Below are 21,518 nucleotides of genomic sequence, written 5' to 3'. Positions count from 1 at the left end.
TGTATACCTTACTCGTTATTTTCATACATACCTAATTTTATAGACTTTATATTTTTATTATTTCTTCATCTACGAATTAAGATACTTAATTTTGTTTTGTACATATATGAATAAATACGCAAAATTAAAAATGTAATGATAGAAAAATTCAATTTAGTCTGATTAATAGTTATGTTCTACTTTTTTTGCAATTTATTGTGAAGCCAAATTATGATGTATTTTTTTATTTAAATCTTAAAGTAGGGCACACATATCATTCATATTGTTATGTGTGTTCTAATAATAACATTGCAAATATATTTAATTTATAAATTGTTTATCACATATGTTTTGACCATTATTTTAAATTTTGATATGTTTTTTTCTTCATAAATATTTTTTTCCATTTCGTAATACTTTTTAATTGCTTTAAATAAAATTTAATTTTGTGACTTTGCCTTTTTCTTAAATGGAAGTCTAATTTTGTTCTTTTCTCTAGTATTGTGATCGTGTTCATGCTGGTTCCGATCATTTTTTTTCCAAAATTCTGTTTTTTTATTAGAGTTTATAATTTTATGAACAAATATCATTGTATTGTAAAATATTCTTTGTTTATATGTTAATAATTTCATTTCATTTACCATCGACTTTACCCTCGTGTATCTGTTTTTTTTCAAAATTTTGGGATTGGGGAATCATCCCACAGTTTGTCATTTCCTTTGTATTTGCTACCGACCAATCCAACAGAATCCCACCTCTCCACCTTGTTATATTTTAAGTATAAGACTCCCCCACTCCTCCGACTGATCCAGTCAGTGGTCACATTCCCCAACACACAGGACGGGAATTATTGCTAAACAAAAAATCACCGACAAAAATATCACTTAAAACCAAATATTTTCGGTTTTAGAAATAAAGGGTTAAACTAAAAACTATGCAAAGACACTTAATTTAAAAGAATACGTGTGTTGTTTCAAATAAAAACGTATTAATAAGAGTTCTTTATAAATCTATATGAAGAAGTTTGTAAAATGCTTTGATGTTTTCTTTGTTTGATAAAAGCGATCAAATTCAAGTGCACGTGAGCAAATAAAAAGAATCATTATGTTATTTGTTCAGTCCGTTTATGGTAAATATATCATCAAATTATGACTTCGTAAAAACGAAAGTAAGTTAATTTCAAAGTACTTACATTTCATATTTATCGTTAGTTTCTGTTTCAAATTTTTTTTTTAAGCAAAATTTAGTCCGAATGAAACAAGTTTTGAATAACGTACGATATGTGACAATTCGACGTTTTGACAGTTAATGCATCATCGACAAAGCGAAGTTCCAAATCGCTTTTTAGAGTAGAAAGCGATCATATTTTACAATTCATTATTTTATGTGATTTAAATTATTTATTGACAATTCTTGATGGAATTCCATTGTAATAATGTAATAACTTATATAAACGTATTAAGTTATTAATTTTAAAATACTTGGTACACTTTCACTTGTTTGTTTGACTAATTAGCGCATTCATCCTCGAATGGGCATCTTCAGACTGGGACCAGTCTGTAAATATAAGTTATTACATCATCATTCTTTTATGTTCAATAAAAAGTTAAATACGTTTGGTTTCAGAGGTTTTGGTCAAATCGTAAAATCAAAAAAATTATCCGTAATTAGATTTTAAAGAATTTTTATTTATAGAACGACAATATTTTTCTGCCTTTGTATCGAATTCGAAAAATCAATTCTTGTTTTTTCGCTAGTAGAGACGATCAAAATCATATTTTCTTAATGATATAAAAAACAAAAGCATAAAATACATATTATTATTTATTCCGTATTAGGTTTCTATACATTTTTTAAAAATTCAATGATATTGTCATTTTGGTATTTATTATTCCAACACTCATTCATTTCTAAAACAAATCAACATATTTTAAATATGTTTATTTAATTTTGGACTTTTTTAACAGTGTTTGATTATGTCCAAATGCTTGCAGAATGGCTGGATTTCCTCCCTAGGGAGTGGTTCATATTTAAATTTATTTCAACAGAGAGGGAAAACATTTTTGAGAAGGGAATATGGAACTTCACAAAAGTCAACAGATGGAAGAGTTGAGGAAATGTGGATGTTCAAACATGGGCAGAATGGTGAATGTTACACATTGTGTAAATTGGCCACTTAAACCAGCCAATGACAGGTCATAAGCCCTGTAAATGCCTAGACTTCCATAGTCCCTTCTCAAAAAAATTTTCCTCTCTGTTGTAATAAATTTAAATTGGACTTGGCTCTGACCACTTTTAAAATAGGATTTTTACCAATAACCGGGTTTCGTCGTGACCGATATCATCCTACTGCTAGAAACACATAATATGCTTGTTTGATTACGATTGATCATTATCATATCCCTGTCCGCATTAAGTGGTGCATATGGCACTGCATTTGTACCCAAATACATCGTTTCTTGATTTAAGACAAAAACTACAAAATGCCATGCCAGAAATTGAGCTAAGGTCATAACTAACTCTTGAAACTAAAATTGATTTTTTTTCAGTATTTTAACTAAAAAGAGTCGAAAATACTCGTCCAGTCTTTTAGTTACTTTCCTATTATTTGTTCTAGAGATTATTAAATAGATCTGAAGGCGACTGATTTAGAAGTGTCAATAAAGCTTTTAAAAATAACGAGGATATCAGTTTAAAATAAAAATACCATAACAATTGAAATATCATGCCATTTTGTGGTCAGTCTTCTAACCTTAAGCAAACGCGTCATTAGTTTGAAATCTCCACGAACGCTAACTAGCAAGTGTTAGAAGAGTCTTAGAAAAGTATTTCCTCCTTTCGTATCAGCACTCTTTTTACTTCTCACTTTCCCATCTAATCGAATCAATCAGCATTACAATTGATTGGATCGCTCTATTTCTCAGGAGATAATTGCGACGCTGCCTTACAGTCTTAAAGAAAATTCAACGAAATCATCGTACAAATGATTAAAAAAAAAAAAAAAAATTACAAGGTAAATTGACAGCAAGTAAAAATATTATTAACACAATTGTTTTGGTATTATAAATGTGGGGCACCCATGCACACACCAAAAAATAGTATTCACCGGCGACATATATTTATAAAACAATCTTTGTTTAATAAAACAAATATAGAAAACAAGAAAAAATATATCTTTATTAAAACTTTAAAATGTGGTCCTTCCAATATTTGACTTGTGAGTTGAATTTACGTTCATTGACACGCTAAAATATATCAAGTTAGGTAATCTATCGTTATATTGCTCGCATATTACGAGTATTGTTGACTGTTTTACATGATTATTTGCTGATGCATTGACGTATGAATGTTTACATGTTTAATAACAAATATTTTGAGAATATTTTGAGGATTTCCAAACGTTTGTAAAAAAAGACTAGATTCCACCTCTTAGGAAGTTACGAAGATTAATTTATATTTCGACGAATATTTTTTCAACAATATTGTGAGTTATTCAAATTTTTTGTAGACAAGAACTGGATTCATCCCTCTTGGGAGTAATTAATATTAATATATTACAAAAGAGATATATAACATTTTATAGAAGGGAATATGGAAGTCTAGGCATTTATGGGCTTATGAACTCTCATTGACTGGTTTAAAGTTTTTACTTAAAGTTCATCTCTGTTGTAATATTATTTTATTTTATTTATTTATTTGGGAAACAAGCAACAGTTTTTACATACGATTCATATATAAAATAAACGTACATTGGAACTTAAATTGTGAAAGCGGTCAATAATCATTTTCCCCGGCTATGTTAGTTATTTTAAGTGAACACAATAAAATAACCCAGTAATAGAATAAAATTAATTAAAAAATTAAGAAATGTTAGTCATTTAGAAACTACCAATGAAATTTGTTAATATGATAAATAATAATAAATAAACCAAAACAAATAAACAAAAACAATAACAAATAAAAACAATATATGCTAATGGTAAATAAATACATTTATTTTTTTTATTTTTAAATAAGTAAATAAAAATTAAAAAAACAGCTTATGTTGACTTATTGAAGAAGGCACTAAACATAAACATGAATATGCAATTTTAATAACATACTCATGTTATTATTCAGGCGTATTATCAACGCCTTTACGTAATATTTTATATTTAGTACAGGAAAGATGAAAAATGTCTGCGTTGCCGGAGAGAACGATATTGTAATAATGACATGCTCTATGGAAAAAATCATTATTTCTTGAATTTGTTCTGGATATCGGCAAATTTAATGTAATTTGGAGGCTTGTCCTGTTAGGCACAAGATATTCTAAAGAACTATCTGTGAAATTGTTCTCGAATTTTAATAGGAATAATTGATCTGCAATCACTCTTCTGTACTCCAGAGTTTGAATTACATTTGGAGTAGATATTATGGTAATTTTGAAATTGTTTGTCACATGAAAGTAAGATGATCAGTATTATACTTCGGGTACCAGTCCCGGAACTATAAAATATTCTAGTGTGAAAACCCCCTTTTAAAATAAATCTTTCATATCAACCATGTCGGGAATCGAACCCCAGACCTCTCGCATGGTAGGTAAACGCACTGAACACTACCCCACGGGGTCGATGTTTTAATTTCAAACATCAAACATATTGGGAAGTCTATTAGATGATTAGAATAAAAACGGATTATTTGTAAATTTATTACCATATTTCTCTAAAAAAATGTTTAACTGCTGGCGATATAAAAAACTACGCGGTCTTTGAAAATATAAAATTTGTATGATAATCGCATATTCACTGGACTGATTTATTGACTAATGTGTTCCCGCATCACTGTTTATACAATTGTTTAGTCTAAAAATATTATGCTGCTATAATAACTTCATACTAATAAATAACATAATGATCCGAGATATTAATTTCTCAATATTTATAAAATGGCGTCTTAGAAATTAGTAATTCTCTTTTTCATATTTAATGGCGGAGAGAGCACTGCATTGGAATAAGTTACAATAGCAGCGTATCTAGATCTAGGTTTTGATCAGACATTGTATAAATTTTAAAAAGTCTGAATAAAAATATATATTCATTTATTTACTAAGATCATTTTTTATTTACTTAGATCATCGTTTTTTCGTCTATTAAAAAGTTAATCTACCTTCTAAGAAAAAAGACTAGAATTTTTTTTCTATAGCCTTCATCTCTCCACTGCTGGATATAACCCACTTCCAACTGCATCCACTCATCTCTTTGGTGGCTTTCCGGTACTCTGTTTATTTGTCCAGGGCCTTCAGTTAAATATTCGTCGCGCCCATGAAGTGTCTAGCGTTAAAAAATAAATAGTATAGCCAGTAATCTACTTTGGATTGAACTGGATTTGTGGCTTTTGAGAAACCTCTACAGTAAATTTTATAGTTTTGCCACCATCAATAAACTCCATATTGTTGGATGCCCTTAAAAAATGTAATTTGATCCCAATGATTGTATTTATATAGTTTTTAATGTCTTTAACGATTATTTAATCTATTTTTTTAATATTTACTACCGCCTATCTCTTTGGTCTGTTATATATAAAGGTGTTATTCCAGCCGGATAAATCCGGGGTCGGTATAAGATGGAGGGTAGTGGATGATTACTTAATCACTATACTACCCTAAATACTGTCGGCATGATAACTCTTTTGATCAGGGGCGAGATTTTTTTTAAGCTCTCGATCCAAAATTGTTTAACAGGTGCATACAAAGGGAAATGTTAATACATATAACAAAACAATAATAATAAGAACAAAGAGATTTGGTAGTCACTAGGTTTTTAATTACGAAAGTACATCCTAAACTAAACTCTAATTATAAAATTCGTGAAGGCCATTTTACTAGATGTGAAGTGACGATGAAAAAATGATGTACACGATTGAAGAAATTACATTGAGCTGGTATTTAACCACTCGACAAATAAGGATAATCTGCGACACGCGGCGCCAGTCCATTATTCCATCCACACGGAACGTCAGTTATACAAAGATACGACGCGCCCTGACGTAACACGTACACCGGCTGATATCAAAATAGATGCAGATGTAAACGCATCCAGGAGTTGAACTGCACAGGACCCGCAGACATCAACCGAGGGTCATAGCAAAGCACGGTTTGCTGCAGTAGATCACCAGGGAACTCGGGAGAGTTCGTAGATTGGGTTAACAATTGACGGAAAATGGGTGAATTGCGGAATACATGTACCTAAGTTGCTGGCGCATTTTTACTTAGCGTAAAACGATTATTACTCACTGACCCACTGCACTGTGGACAATGCGTGCGTATGTTTATATACTATACCACGGCAATAGAGGAAGTATCTGATAAAATACAGTTATTACTGTGACTGCCAAACTATAGAAAAGGTCGATCATATAAAATATCTAGGTATGCACATTGATAGTTATTTAAAGTGGAACATACACGTAGATAAGACAGCAACCAAACTAAGGAAAATGATATATTTATTTAAAAACATTAGAAACATCCTAAACAAAGCAACTCTAATTAATGTATACTATGCTCTAGCACAATCAACTATTAGTTACGGAATAATAGGATGGGGAGGAACAAATAAAACTACATTAGAGCCATTAATAAAAGCCCAAAAAGCCTTACTAAGAGTAGCCAGTAAAAAGCCTTACCAATACTCTACAGACAGACTTTTTACAGAATTTCCAGTACTAGACATAAGACAAATATACATAAAGACAATTTTAAGACATTTCCATCAAAATCCTGACAGACATAATGACGGACAACAAATTTACGACACTAGGCAAAGACAAAAGACAATACTTCTGCTCCCAAAGAAAAAAACAAATTACGGACAAAGGCATTATACGTTTCTGGCCCCTAAGCTATACAACTTTTTAAGCAAGGACATATTGGCGAACAAAATGAAAAACAATATTTTCAAAGCTAGAGTACATAAATGGATTACTAAAAAGACTAGACAGGAAGCTGAGGAATATGTTTCATATATAAGAATGTAATTATAGTTTCTTGAAAATCCTTTCTCGTTTTATTGATGTAGATATGTTTTAATTTTTATTATTTTTTTTATTTCTTTTAATTTTTTACACAATTGATGTGAAATTATGTACAATTATGTATGAATAAAAAATACACTGACACTCCGGAACGTGCCTGTGGGCCAGTGGAGTGGCTATAATCCATAAAAATATATATATATTGAATGTACCTACCTATTGTATAGACATTTTTGTTAACTATGTATTTGTATTGTATTTTATATTGGATTAAATAAATAAATAAAAATAAATAAAAATACTTTAAAATATAAATTTTTCCATCAAGTCGATAAAGTTTGAAGTCGTCAATTTTCCGCGAAATATCCGGGCACTGGCTCCTTAAGTCAGGTTATAAAAATTATTCGTTATTGTGTGAAAAAGACAAAGTCATTGTTTTAATCAAGTTGGAGGGATAGATACAAGAAAAGAAATAATAGAAAAATACGTTAGTCAATAAGGCCTTTTTATTTGTAATCAAGGTCTTTGCAAATTTTGACCGTAATAAAAGAAGTTTGTTTGTCCATAAATTTTAATATATAACAGAAAGTTATTAAAGAAACACTTGTCATGATTTCACTCATGATTTGACAACGAACATGATATGATAACAGACGTTATATGTCATCTTTAGAAATGAAAGAACGGTTGACAATTTATGATATATCAAAAATATCTTGTTTTGTCAACTCTATTTCTAAAGACGATACGTCAAGTCTGTTGAAAGATTGCTAAATATGGTATGTCAAAAATATCTTGTTTTGCCATCTTTGTTTTATATGGCTAAATATGTCAGGGAAGTCTGGAAAAAAATTTTTTTTTTCAGAATTTTGTATTAACAGTGAAAGGAAATTCCGCAAAATTAAATATTTCATGCATCTGCTGACACAAAAATTAAGCTTGTAAACTAAAACAATTTTTTTTCAGAGCCCATTAAATATAAAGCTTACTCTCTTTCAAAATTGATTTAAAATGACAGCATACTTTGCATTTTTCTATTGAATCATAATGATATTTGAGCTTTTGCAATGCACAGAAATACAATTTGTACAAAAAAACTCCAACTAGATTCATTATACCGGTAAAACAGTAAAATGTATACTGATTGTTGAAAGCAAAAAATAGTTTACACAATTGAGAAGGTTGATTATTATAATAAAGAAAATTGTTACTGTCTTGAAGGTTGGCGATAAAAATATTAAAGTTATTAAAATTTTCGTAAAGAAGATCAATTTCATGAAATCGGCAAACATTGGTAATCAATAACTAATCATCTTGCCTTCATGTTACAAAAATGATCAAGTCACGCTGCAATTTGTGTAATAATGCAGTGGATGATGAAGATTGTAAGTGAAAATTCTTGATGGAAGTTCATTGTAATTTATTATATAAATAAAACACGAGTGATACTTTAATCCACAAATTTGGATTAAAGTATCACTCGTGTTTTATTTATATAATAAAAGATGATGAAGATGGTAAATTATTTAAAAAAATTATTTAACCCTAAAAATTATGGTAGAATATTAGCCTAACCCTGTGGATATCAGAGAGACATTATGTTAATGAGGAATGTGAACAGGTGTCTTTTAAGCTTTACCTTAAATCATCTAATTCAATCCAAACTACCGTCTAATATAAAGCATCATGTCAAAAGGCATCAAGCATCTCCATCATCTAAAAATAAACTTAAGTTTTTAGTTGGAAATTTTTGTTTAGGGTGAAGATTGGCACAGTAAATATTTTCACCGAGATTACAGATGTAGCACAGTGGTGTTGGAGTTTGCAAGAAGAAAGTTTAGTTAGCCACTATTGAAGTAAATGTGACAGGTTGAGTCTATAAAATAAAGTTTTAACGAATTTTTGCATACCAGAACGCTTTTCTGCGCTTTATTTTTACTTAAGACTATATTCATAGCTTTAAAATTAACATTTATTGAAAAACAAGACCCAAAAACAAACCAAAAATGCACTTTTTACAGAAACAGAAGTAAAGGCGTTTTTATAAAAAATAATTTATTTTAATAATGTTTTGAGTATGTCCAAATGCTTGCAAACTGGCTGGATTTTCTTCCTATGGAGTTGTTCATATTGTTGCAACAGAGAGGGAAAACATTTTTGAGAATGGAATATGGGAGTCTAGGCATTTACAGGGCTTATGACCTGTCATTGGCCGGTTTAAGTGGCCACTTTACACACTATGTAACATTCACCATTCTGCCTATGTTTAAACATCTTAAAAAGGCCACTTAAACCAGCCAATGACAGGTCATAATCCCTCGAAATGACTTCCATATTTCCTTCTCAAAAATGTTTTCTCTCTCTGTTGCAACAAATTAAAATATAAACACCTCCCTTGGGAGAACATCCAGCCAGTCTGCAAGCATTCGGACATACTCAAAATATGGTTGAAATAACTACCTAGTAAAAGAAGAAGTATGAAAAATTGTGAAATTGTTTTCAGGCGTTGCCTAGTAGGTGAATTGGTTCAGCCGGATGAATCTCACCCACATGATAAAGGTTTCAGCTCGTTTACTTCACAAAAGTCAACAGATGGAAGAGTTGAGGAAATTTGGATGTTTAAACAAAGACAGAATGGTGAATGTTACAGTGTGTAAAGTGGTCACTTAAACCAGCCAATGACAGGTCATAAGCCCTGTAAATGCATAGACTCCTATATTCCCTTCTCAAAAAGGTTTTCCCTCTCTGTTGCAACAAATTTAAATAATTTACTTTATTTTATTCGGGATTTTTACAGATTTTAAATAATAAATAGGGAGAAATATATTAGCAATACTATAGCCAATAAAAAAAAAACTAATAATACATAAATTACACTGGCTACGTTTTCCACAGAGGGTGGAATACAAACTCTGTTGGCTTATCTATAAATCACTGCACAACGCTGCTCCTGATTATCTAAGGGAAGTATGCATTCTAGATGAACTAGCTGACAAACGTCTTACGCTTAGATCAGCTACGTCTACGGCGAGAGAAAAAGTTATTTTACTTCTAGGCAAACAGCGCACTAAATTCAGTAAACGCGCATTTGCGGTCGCAGGCCCTAGAGCATGGAATGCTCTCCCAGCAGAGATGCGAGGCTGTGGGACTAAAGTGATGTTTCGGAAAAAGCTTACCCATCTGTTCTCTAAATCATTTGAATAAATCCGTAGCATGTGATAAAAAAATTAATTGTTTTAATTAAAATTACAAAATTTAAAAGCTTCAATTAATTTAATTTATCAATTCAATTAAAATAGTGCTTTTTAGGTTATCCACAATAATGATAATAATTATAATACAATAAATATAACCACTTACCGACTTTTCTATGTCAACCGGTTTCGAGACGTGTGTTTTTTGCTGCAGGATTTCATATTGTCTGATCTAGTACCTGAAACGTAAGACTGATTAGCTTAACTTTAAGTAAAATAAAAATATCAATATGTCGTTGACATGCAGGGCCTGAAGAACTTTTAGACGCGAAGAGTGGAATTACGACAGTGACCAAACCAAAAAGACATTTTTTTTTTCCAGGATGGTTCCCGTAGTGGTATCACAGGACTGGGACGGTATCCGAGAGCGTCCTCCGTCTCTTTCAAGCGCCGGAGGGCGCGCGGGCTGCGCCCCGCACCTGGGAGCCTGCGCCAGTTGTATCAGCTCCTGCAGAAGGACTTCCTCCGAGGGCTGTTCCGACTGCCTGTCCTGCAGCAGAAGACTTCAGCACCAGGGATGGAGAGTCTGGAGCTTATTTGCGCTCAACTCTTTCCTCATCGTTTTGGTGGTCATTAACTTCGGGATTACCCTGTGGCTTATGACGATTATGAAGTTCCATCATGTAAGAAAAACAACGTATTTATATATTTTTTTAAATAATCTATGTACACATTTTTATTCGAAATAAAAAAATTATACAAATATGTATGTACAATGCATGTACCTTAGAACCTCTTTTTCTACAGGGAATAGGATAGGTTTCCGTGAATGAAAATCTATGGCGAATTGATCATGTCCAATAAATTTAATCCCAGTCAGTTAGAAATTGACTTTCCTCTTTTCTCAATCCAATGTAAAACAAATCATTTACTTCTGGATCACCTTCTTTCAGCTCAAATATGCTGCCAGTCTACAGATAGGTCCTTCGGGCAGCTTTTCTCATTTGGCAACTAGCAATTTTTCTGTGAATGCAGACACCGCCGAGGAGACTTATGTCCTCAAATGCGGTGTGAGACAAACTTTTGTGTATTCATCATTACCCATCTATTCGGGAAAAAAAAAAATGTTTACTTTTATAGTAAGTGCAAAGTTCATTTGGAAAAATGCATAACATGACATCAAAATATTTGTAAAAATTGTAACAAAGATTATTCACTCTAACTATCATAAAATAATAACAAGTAAGTAAAAGAGCGATGTAGGGTATTCCAATAACGATTAGTATAACTAATATTTGTTAATATTCGTATATAACGACTTACCGAATTTTTCTGTCTACCAGTTTCAAGATGTACCAATCTCTTCGTCAGGACACTTACTACACCAGTATTACTAACATGATTATACTTACATTAGTGAAAATTATTGACCACAACGTTATTCAAATTCATTAATTTTGCCAAAATACCATTAGAGGTAACAAAATATTAATGGCGTTGAATTGGGCAACATATCTAACCAGGAACCTTTGAGCAGTAGTTCGACATTATCAAGGTATAATATTCTCCAATAGCAAAAGTATTTGCCTCTTAAACATAGTTTCACTGATGTTAAAGATGTCGATCTCCAAATTGATTATGTTAACTGCCTGATTGCTCTTCCAATTGGCATAACCAGAGGCAGGTTGATTCTGGAAGCTGGGAAGTAAAACAGTATGTCCTGACGCTGTCGGAAGTAAATATCAGGTACATAAAATTGATATTCTCTGAAATGGAGTTCTAGACAAAACCTCTTATCAGGCTAAAAAAATGGGTCAGTGTGAACCTATCCCTTCTAAGTTGCAAACTGTTGGTCCCAAGCGTGCCCAAGAGGAATGTAGTTGGATAGACCCTCGGATAACTCTCTCTTCAATCCACGCCTCATGTCTGAGGATGGTGATTACGCCTGACTCCAGGCATAGCTCATCTGTATACAGTCTCCTTCCATCTTAAATGATCTTGTGCTCTTCTGTAGGCATTTGTCAGGAATGATTCTAATAATTCAGTGTCGATGGTGTTTCATCTTGTCGTTTGACGTCCACGCAACCTTGTTCCTTTGACACTTTCTAGGAGGATAATTTTCTTTAAACTATTAGAATTTTTCTTGTAAATATGTCTAAAGAACTGCAGCATTTTTTTCTCGCATATGGATTTAAGTTTTTTTCTCATGTCTAGTTCCTGGAGTATAGGCAATAGATATATTCGTACGTCTGGCTGTCGTTTTCTTTTTTAAACTCCCTTATTTCATAAAATGTTTTTTTTCTTTCAGAATGGTATGGGGCAGCTAAAAATACTGTCAAATGGAATCCAACTCCATGGGAAAGCTTACATTATGGACTCTCTATTGGCCACATCTATAGGGGCTAGAGATGGCCAACCTTTGATCCTACAGACTTATGATAACTTCACAATAGTTGCTGTAGAACCCGGTGGTACAATGGAAAACCGTTTGTTCATTGGTAAATACATATTTTTAATTCACGCACTTGCTATGAATTTCGAATTATTATTTTTTTTAATACATAAAAAAATATTTGACATTATACACACTCTACAAAAGAAATTAAAAGATAGAACGAAATAGATACATTAAGTTAATAAATAATTCAAAATAAATTAAACATATCTAGATGAGGGATTTGAAACGGGGACGAGAAGAAAAAGCGGGTAGCCACATTTAAATTAACTAATAAGAACCGTGTTGTGGAACTGGGGCTAGTGTCGCGGACTAATGGATAAGAGGTCCGAGTTTGAACTCTACCACAATTTGATTCCCATTTTCTTGTATTTATAACTGGAAGACAAATGTTTAAAACACAAATATTTCTATAAAATATGCAAAAGTGACTGTACATAAAAGACGGGTTTATGTAAAAAATAATCTGTCAAATTTGTCAGGAATCCAAGCCAGAACCTCAAAAATGGTAGGCAAACGCACAACAACGCCTCATTTCCACAAAATTTACTTCTTCAACATTTTTAATTCAATTAAATTTGTTAAGAAGTCGAATATAATTATACCTGGGCCCCGATCACAATGGGAAGTTAACAGAGTTATCTTTAACTGCTGTAAAGAAAAAAACGATATATTTGTATGAAAATTTAAAGTATCTTCGTCGATAACCTATAATTGAACATGTTTAGAAGAAAAAATGAACGCATATTCTGTTTTTCATACAGAAAACTTAATTTTACTTCGTAGATAAAATTGAAGATTAATTTTATCTTCCCAGTATAATTGAGGCCCTGGTTCAATTTTAAACACATAATTATATTACAATATTTGAGTTTGTCCAAATGTTCATAGACAAATGACTGGATTTTACCCCCTGCCTTATGCAATGCCTTGACTTCCATATTCCCTTATTTAAGGTATTCTCCATCCCTGTTGTAATTTGTTTACATAATTATATTATTCTTCCACATGGACACGTACAACAGCTGTATAGAAACCAAATAAGATTATTTTTCACTTTGAATTATTTTTGTTCATCTAAAACAGAACGTAAAGGGGAATCTTCCAATGGAGCTCGTACTGATGTGAATGAAAAGGGCATGAATTAACAGGAAAAATAAAAGGAAAATAACTCTCGATGTAATGAAAAAGTTTCTTCAAAAGTCCATTAGTAGTAAATCATAAATATTTCAACAGGGGCTTATTTTTTTAATGAATTTCGTCTGCAATATTTTCACAATGTTTCTTTCATTATTACATTTTTATTTTCATCCCAACTGATTTCAGAAAATAACGAAACTCTGATTTTTATCAGCTTTGTGATAAAATCTGTCAAGGGTAAGGAAACAAGTTTTTCTATTTTTTTTAAAGGAAAAAAAATATTTAGAATCTTATGATTTTACGTGACCATGCCCAAATAATATTTTTTCTGAATCGTAAACTGTCTGATAGAAAATAATCATAATTTTAATAAAGACACTGGGTTAAAAGCTCTTCATGTTGAAAATAAAATATTGAAATTAGAGAACTGAGAAATCTTACAAATTAAAAACTTGATTTATATTTTTTTTTAAATAATAAATAACCAAACAATATTTTTTTTTTAGTCCACTCCTGTCTAGTTTTTAAGATCGTATCCATTTCACTCCACACCTCCCATTTTTACCTTTCCCTCACTGATCATCCAAAAATTACACATGGCCCGAACGGGGGGACTAAACGACCCCAGCAACTACTTGTATATGGCGTCAGGAGAATAAAACGTTGGAAGTGTTTATGACCGTGCAATAATTTATTCATATTTTTGCGTACTCAATGTACACATATTTTACTCATTCGTGTATTTTATTCATTTTTGTTAGTTTGCCGAATGCTTATGTACATAAAGTGAAATTGACCCATGTATTATTTACATCTGTTTTTGTTTTAATATTTAAAAAAAAGAAAACGTCTGTTTCGAAATTTAAAAACAAAAACAAGAAAATGCTTCTAGGAAGAATTAATTTGAATAAATTTTACGATTACAAAAAATATACGGCAAGTAGCTTTAAGAATACTTGAGTTATCGAATTAAAATCGGTCTATGTGGGATACGAATCCCCCCCCCCCTTCGGTCCGGCTAGATTAACAAGAACACCATGGCAAGATCTATTGATTTATTAGATCCATGTGCTTAGATTTAATAATTAGTAAACACTGTTAAAATATTTCATTTAAATTATTTATTGACAATTCTTGATAGAATTGATGTAATAGCTTATATTTACATATAATTTATTAATTTAAAAAATACTTGGTACACTTCCACTTATTAATTTTGACCAATTAGCGCTTTTACCTTCTAATGGGCATCTTCAGACTGGTGAATATTATACAGTGAAAGGATAATTTATATAAAACTAAATATTATCTTAAAAAATAAGTTGAAAAAGATACAATACGCAATATTTCAATAGAACAGAGTGAGACAAATACATGTTTCAATAATTTGTCTTACTCTGTTCCATTGAAATACTGCGTATTGTATCTTTTTCGACTTATTTTTAAATGTACTTTAACTTAAGAAAATATTTAGTTTTATATATTTTAGTATTTTTCAAATTAATAACTTATATGTAAATGTAAGTTGTTACATCATTACTGTTAAAAAAAGTAATGATAAAATTCATTAGTTGATCATACCTTGATAATAAAGCTTGTGTAACTTTGAAACCGGTCGGTAGAAAAAAAAAGTTGTTTTATTTTTATTTTATTAGCTTAACATTAAACTGCGGTTTATTTTTAATTTAACATCATTGTTCCATAAACTATGATATAAGCTATTTATTTTTTGTGTCAAAGTAGCAATATTTTTTCAATCTTTTCAGATAAAGACAAGTTCCTTAGTCGCTCTAGTAACCTTATAATCGAGGACGATTCTGGTAGACTTTTGTTCTCCTCATCACCCGATATGGTGTCGGTGGGAGCAGATAAGATGAGGATAGTTGGAACGGGCGGTGCCATCTTTGATCATTCCGTACAGACCCCTATGGTCAGCTCAGATTCTGGACAGGATTTGAGGTAGGTTCAACTATTATGTCTTTCAAACTCGGTCAAAGTTACTTGAAATATAATTTCCTTTAACCAATATATATATCAACAATATTTTGAGTTTGTCCAAATTTTTGTAGACAAGGACTGGATTCAACTCCCTGGGGAGCTGTTTATATTAACATATTACAACAGAGATGAAGAACATTTAAGATAAGGTAATATAGAAGTCTAGGCATCTACAGGGCTTATGACCTGTCAATGGCTGGTTTAAGTGGCAACTTTACACACTAACTTTACACAACATCCACCATTTTTTTATTTAACTTCACAAACATCAACAGATGAAAGAATTGAAGGAATGTAAATGTTCAAATATAGGCAGAATGGTGAATGTTAGACAGTGTGTAAAGTGGCCACTTAAACCAGCCATTGACAGGTCATAAGCCCTGTAGATGCCTAGACTTCTATATTACCTTATCTTAAATGTTCTTCATCTCTGTTGTAATATGTCAATATATATATAATTGAATTAAGGCTGTAGTCTGGTAATACGAACGCAAAATGAAGAAATCATACGATTTTGCCATTTTAAAACGAATATTTTTTTTCAATCGCGCAATAAAAAAAATTAAAAAACATTAATTAGATAAAAACAATATTTTTTAAAGGTATTTCTATTGAAAAATATACTAAAAAGTTTTATAAAACTAAAATATAATGACTTTTAGACCGGCAGATTACGCCATTTCAAATTTAGAATAAACTTAGGTATCTGGGATTTCAATAAAGACTAATACCCGTATGCAGAGACAAAACTTAAGGTGAGGAAAGTACATTCTAATTTCAAATGCAGAGAATAACCCGAAGGTGAAGACAGTAGAATGTACTCTCCTCACCTTAAGGTTTGTCTCTGCACACGGGTATAAGTATTAATCAAAAACTTGTTGTCGTGAATTGAAGATAATAAGTTTAACATGAAAGTTGCATTAGCCACATTTTAATTTTTTGATTTTCAAATGATATACAAGCATTTTAAATCACGTGCATTTTTGTGACATTTTATTTTATTTCCACGTAAAATTATGCCTTCGGTAATACTTTAAAAAAATACAATTTATTTTATTATTAAAACTCTTTTTATTTAAAAAGAATATAATTCTGGTTGTATTGTTTAATTTAAAACAACATCTTCTTGACGTTTTTATGATCTTCATACCGGCCCTTACCGAACACGATAAGTGCAGGTCTTTAGTCAAGGTTTATTTTTTTATTATTGCGCGATTAAAAAAGGACATTCGTTTCAAAATGGCAAATTCGTGTGATTTTCTAATTTTGAGTTCGTTTTACCAGACTACAGCCTTAAATACGATTGAAAGCATAATTTACTTTCCGCAATGGTACATAGGGCACTGCATTGAAAGATCGATCGCAGCGTCTTGATGACTTTTTGTTAAATGAAGATAAGATAATCAGTCTTACGCTTCAGGTGCCAGTCCAGGAACTTTAAAATATCGTAGCGTAAAAACACCTTTTTAAATTAAAATTTATTGTTTATTTACTTATTTTTTTATTTAATGCACAAAATACACAATTTTATCATAGAGCACAATTTTATTTTTTTATGTCTCGACTTGTTAGAAAATTCCGTGTTAAGTCGGGACTCTTCTATATATAAATCAAAAACATTTATAAATAATCAAAACAATAAGCAAAATATTAATAGAAAAATATAAATAATAAAATTTTATACATGTCAAATAATGGAATACAGAAAATTTATATAATAATACATGGCAATATGTTATTAAGAATTTAGAGTAATTTTATAATTCAATTCGGTAATTAAATATATTATAAAAATAAATAAAAAATAATACAATAAAGTTATAATAGTAACACATCAATAAATTCAAAATAAAACAATGAAGTTATAATAGTAACACATTTGTAAATATGGTAGAATATGTATTTTAATAAACATAATTATAAAGTCAAAATATACATGTACAAATAATTATGCATCGCGATTAAGTTCATTTAAAGATGATTTACATATATACGTATATGAATAATAATGAAGACAGCATCGATATTATATATGTATTCATATTACATTATTATTATGTCAACCGTGTCGTGAATCGAACTTGAAATCTCTTGCATGGTAGGTAAACGTGCTAACCACTGCACCACGAGGCCGACGCTAAAGGTTGAGATTAAAATAAATAAATCGATAAAATTTTGCTTAAAGAGTATAAACTGTTAATACTTTAACAACTCGATGCTTTAAATATAAATAATATGGTAGGATTAACTGTTTTACTTAAAAAATTGTGCATAGGGCACTGCATTGGTACACCAATCGCAGCGTTTCTTATCAAATTGTACTGTAAATCAATGTTTACATTGTATTAATAAAAAATTATGTATAGTAGCCGTTTTCTTAGATTTCAAAAGAGCATTCGAGGCAATCGAAAGATAGTCTATACTCACAATTTCTAGATTTCCTCTGTTAATGTCTACAAATATTTGTACTTTAAATGTATTCATAAAGTTTAACAGCTTATCTCATAATAAAACATGGTTTTTGTGACGTTAGATTCTAAAATTTTAATCACTTAAAAAAATAATAATGGGTTTGTAATCAACATTTTTTTTTAGATTGGAGTCTCTCACCAGATCTTTAAAAATTGAGGGTCGTAATGGAATAACACTGGAATCTGAAGCCGGCGGCATAAGGGGATCGGCTTTAAAGAATATAAAATTTAAATCCAAAGAAGGAGCTGTGAGTTTTTTTCGTTGATTTTATTTTAAATAAGGTGAATTGGCGAACACCATAACTGCTCATATTATCAGTTAAATACAGATGCGTGAAACTCATTTTAATTTTTATTCCATGTCCGCTACCTAGTTGGAGCATAAGGTATTCAGAAAGAGCCTCCATGCATCTCAATCAGCTGCCAGCTTCTGTGAGTCCTTTTAAGTCAGATTTGCGTCCCGTAGTTCTGACACGAACTGCCGAAAATAGTCAGCAGTAGACGTAAGAGAATCTGATGCTTTGTAAAGTAAGCAAGTCTGGCAAGGCTCTTAGGAGGCATTCGCAGTATATGGCCAAGCAACCGTAGCACCTCCAGCACCGGAGTTTACTGCGTCCGTTCCTTTATTACTTCTTTCCTTACATAGTCAAACCACCGCACACCTAAGATTCTTCTGAGACACCTATTCTCAACACTCAGTATTTTTCATGTTTGGGCCCTGGTGAGATGCCTGGGTTCGCAGCTGTAGAGGAGAATACTTGTTATGCACGCGTTATATGGGTGGCATTTGGTTTTTTACTGAGTAAATATCAGATCGCCACAGCCTTCGTACTGTTGAATGTTACGCCTGCTACTTCTAGCCGCACTCCTAGTTCTTTTTGAAAGCCGCCGTTTTCTATAACATATACTCCCAGGTATTTAAATCTCTCGATCTCCGTGCAGATGATTTTGAGCATCAAGACACAGTACACGGGCTTTCGCAATATTAGACGCATGAGTCAGAGTCAAACTAAATTTCGTCCCAATGATTTGTTTTAAAGCTCATCTTGAAACTGAATCTAAGTATGTAGGCATTTCCTGTAATAAATAATATCTTATTATAAATAGGTATGAAAAAGTTAAATACAGAGCGCGGAAAAATGTTTCTCAAGATTTATTAGATTTAAGCATATATTGCAAGAAACTTGTAAACAATGATTTCCTATACACTGATTTTTAAACTTCGAATGATGTATGAGACTATTTAAAAAATGGAAAAAGAAAACTCAATATTATTAAGTTTTTTGTGTAATGTAATGGACGTTATAATATTTCAAATGAAAGTTATCGTTTTTGGATTCAAGTGTTTGTATTTATTAGACGTTTAATCATCAGTGTGGCCATATATGAAGCAAAGTGTAGTCGCATGTAAAAAAAAACAACAAAATTACCCACTCTCAAGGGGGTAGAGAAGATTCAGAATAGCACCCCAGGCTTATTACACGCGTTTGGAATTTATTCAATATATCATCATTCATTTGATTAGTAAAATTACTTAATTTACAACCAAAGTATTTAAATATTCAAATACAGAGAAGAAAAGGTGCTTTGTCTGACTTGTTGCAAAAAACATCATATCTTCTTTTTAACCGAAAAATTGATTGGTCAAAAGAAGAATTGGTCAAACATTTTTACTAAAAAAAAATATCAAAATATACGTACTCGTATATTGATCAAATAAAAATAATACCTGTTCTTAATAAAGAGATAAAGCTTGCACATACAAACCTAATAAAAGTACATTATGTTTTACATTTCAAAGGATGAGAAAAATAGAATTAGGTTTGTTACAATATGGTATTGTAGGATGGGGTGGTGCATATGCCAATATATTAAACCCTTTTAAAATAGTACAAAGATTAATTATTAAAGAAACTTTAAAGAAACCCTCAACATTCATTACGAAAAGTCTATATAAAACAATTAAGGTTCAAATAGTAAACTCTCTTTTTAAAATAAATAAAATAGTAATTAAAGAATTTGAAATGAATAAGTCACTCAGATACCAACATAATATTAAAATTCCATACAAGTGATGGTCAAAAAAATTTTGTCTTCAAAGGTGTAAAAAATTATAATAATTTTCTTAATGAACTAAAAACTATTAAAAATAATATTTCAAAAAATTAATTTAAAGTTAATCTAAAGAAATTTTTTGAACTCGTGTAACAACAAAATTAAATTTTAATAAGTATTTATCTATTTATGAATAAAAAAAAATGAAGTAATTAAAACTTCATTTTTTAAAGTGAAGTAAGAGAAGAAAAATGAAGTAAGAGAAACCATAAAAAAGAATGGAAGTTAGGATTCTAGGAATACATAGTAATGTAACAGGTGTTTTTTGAAAGTGACAAGAGAAAGTGCATTATTCACATGAAGAGAAAGCGCATTTCTAAGTCGGTCACCTTAAACAGAAAAGGCATATATCCATATTAAAATGATCAATTTATGTAATGGAAAACGTCGTCACAATATATACCTACCCAATCAAAATATTCTGTCATTTTTTTTCGCAGATCAAGCTGGAATCGCAAAACATTGTCTTGATGAATTTGAGAACAGCCCAATCAGCGTACTACACTTCAAGATCAAGACATAAGACAAAAATCTACCAAGTGTGCGTGTTTGAAAACGGGAAGTTATTCCTGGCAAATCCTTCAGGAGTGTGCGAGATGTATGATCCTTTAACCGTATGAAAAACATTTGTAGTTTAAATTACCCATGCAAATTAATTATTTTCTATTGACAATTTGCCATTTACAAAAAAGTTTAAATATAAATTTTATTGTTTTTAAGTATTAAAAGTTACCCTAATTCTTAGCTTTAAGCGTTTACTAATACTTCGTGACACATTATCAAATAACTTAATCAAATAAAATATTATGTCAATATCAACAGTATTTTTTTATTGGTATAAAAAAAAACATCGCTTATGTATTTGGAATATGTTTTAAATTCATTGGATCTCATATTTTTTTCTGTTTACTAGCTACTTTTTCTTAGTGATATGAAAGCAACAGAGCTTTTGCTTAAAAAACAAACTTTGTTGAGATGTTCTTCAGATAATTTAGGGGTAATAACCAATAAGTTTAATTTTTGGACATACAAAGAAGACGTGGCATGATCAGATAAACAAAATGTCAAAGGCAGCCACATAGCAAGATATTTGAATGTGGAAAAGGCTAGGAATGTATGCCAGGATAGATGTATGTGGCGGTCCACCCTCTT

The 21,518-nt window shown here is 31.0% G+C and overlaps 1 protein-coding gene across 2 annotated transcripts; it reads left to right on the top strand.

The window, feature by feature from the left end:
* The first annotated feature begins 720 nt into the window (after positions 1 to 720).
* On the top strand, positions 721 to 21,185 carry Scgdelta (sarcoglycan delta). Of its 2 annotated transcripts, none has more exons than XM_088237803.1 (6): positions 721 to 1,147; positions 10,570 to 10,870; positions 12,496 to 12,685; positions 15,549 to 15,741; positions 18,376 to 18,499; positions 20,807 to 21,185. In XM_088237803.1, the coding sequence occupies exons 2-6, from the start codon at positions 10,571 to 10,573 to the stop codon at positions 20,984 to 20,986; spliced, it is 987 nt and encodes a 328-aa protein (XP_088093929.1). In that variant the 5' UTR covers positions 721 to 1,147; position 10,570; the 3' UTR covers positions 20,987 to 21,185. The 2 variants fall into 2 exon arrangements, with proteins under 2 accessions (XP_088093929.1, XP_088093931.1); XM_088237805.1 differs by lacking the exon at positions 721 to 1,147 and adding an exon at positions 8,595 to 8,862.
* Positions 21,186 to 21,518: the final 333 nt, after the last annotated feature.

This window comes from Micrasema longulum, unplaced genomic scaffold (genome assembly GCF_059751315.1).
Source record: "Micrasema longulum isolate JH-2025_06_02 unplaced genomic scaffold, ASM5975131v1 h1tg001792l, whole genome shotgun sequence".
Classification (NCBI taxonomy): domain Eukaryota; kingdom Metazoa; phylum Arthropoda; class Insecta; order Trichoptera; family Brachycentridae; genus Micrasema; species Micrasema longulum.
The sequence above is the reverse complement of the archived record's forward strand: the minus strand, read 5'-3'. Positions and strand labels throughout refer to the sequence as shown.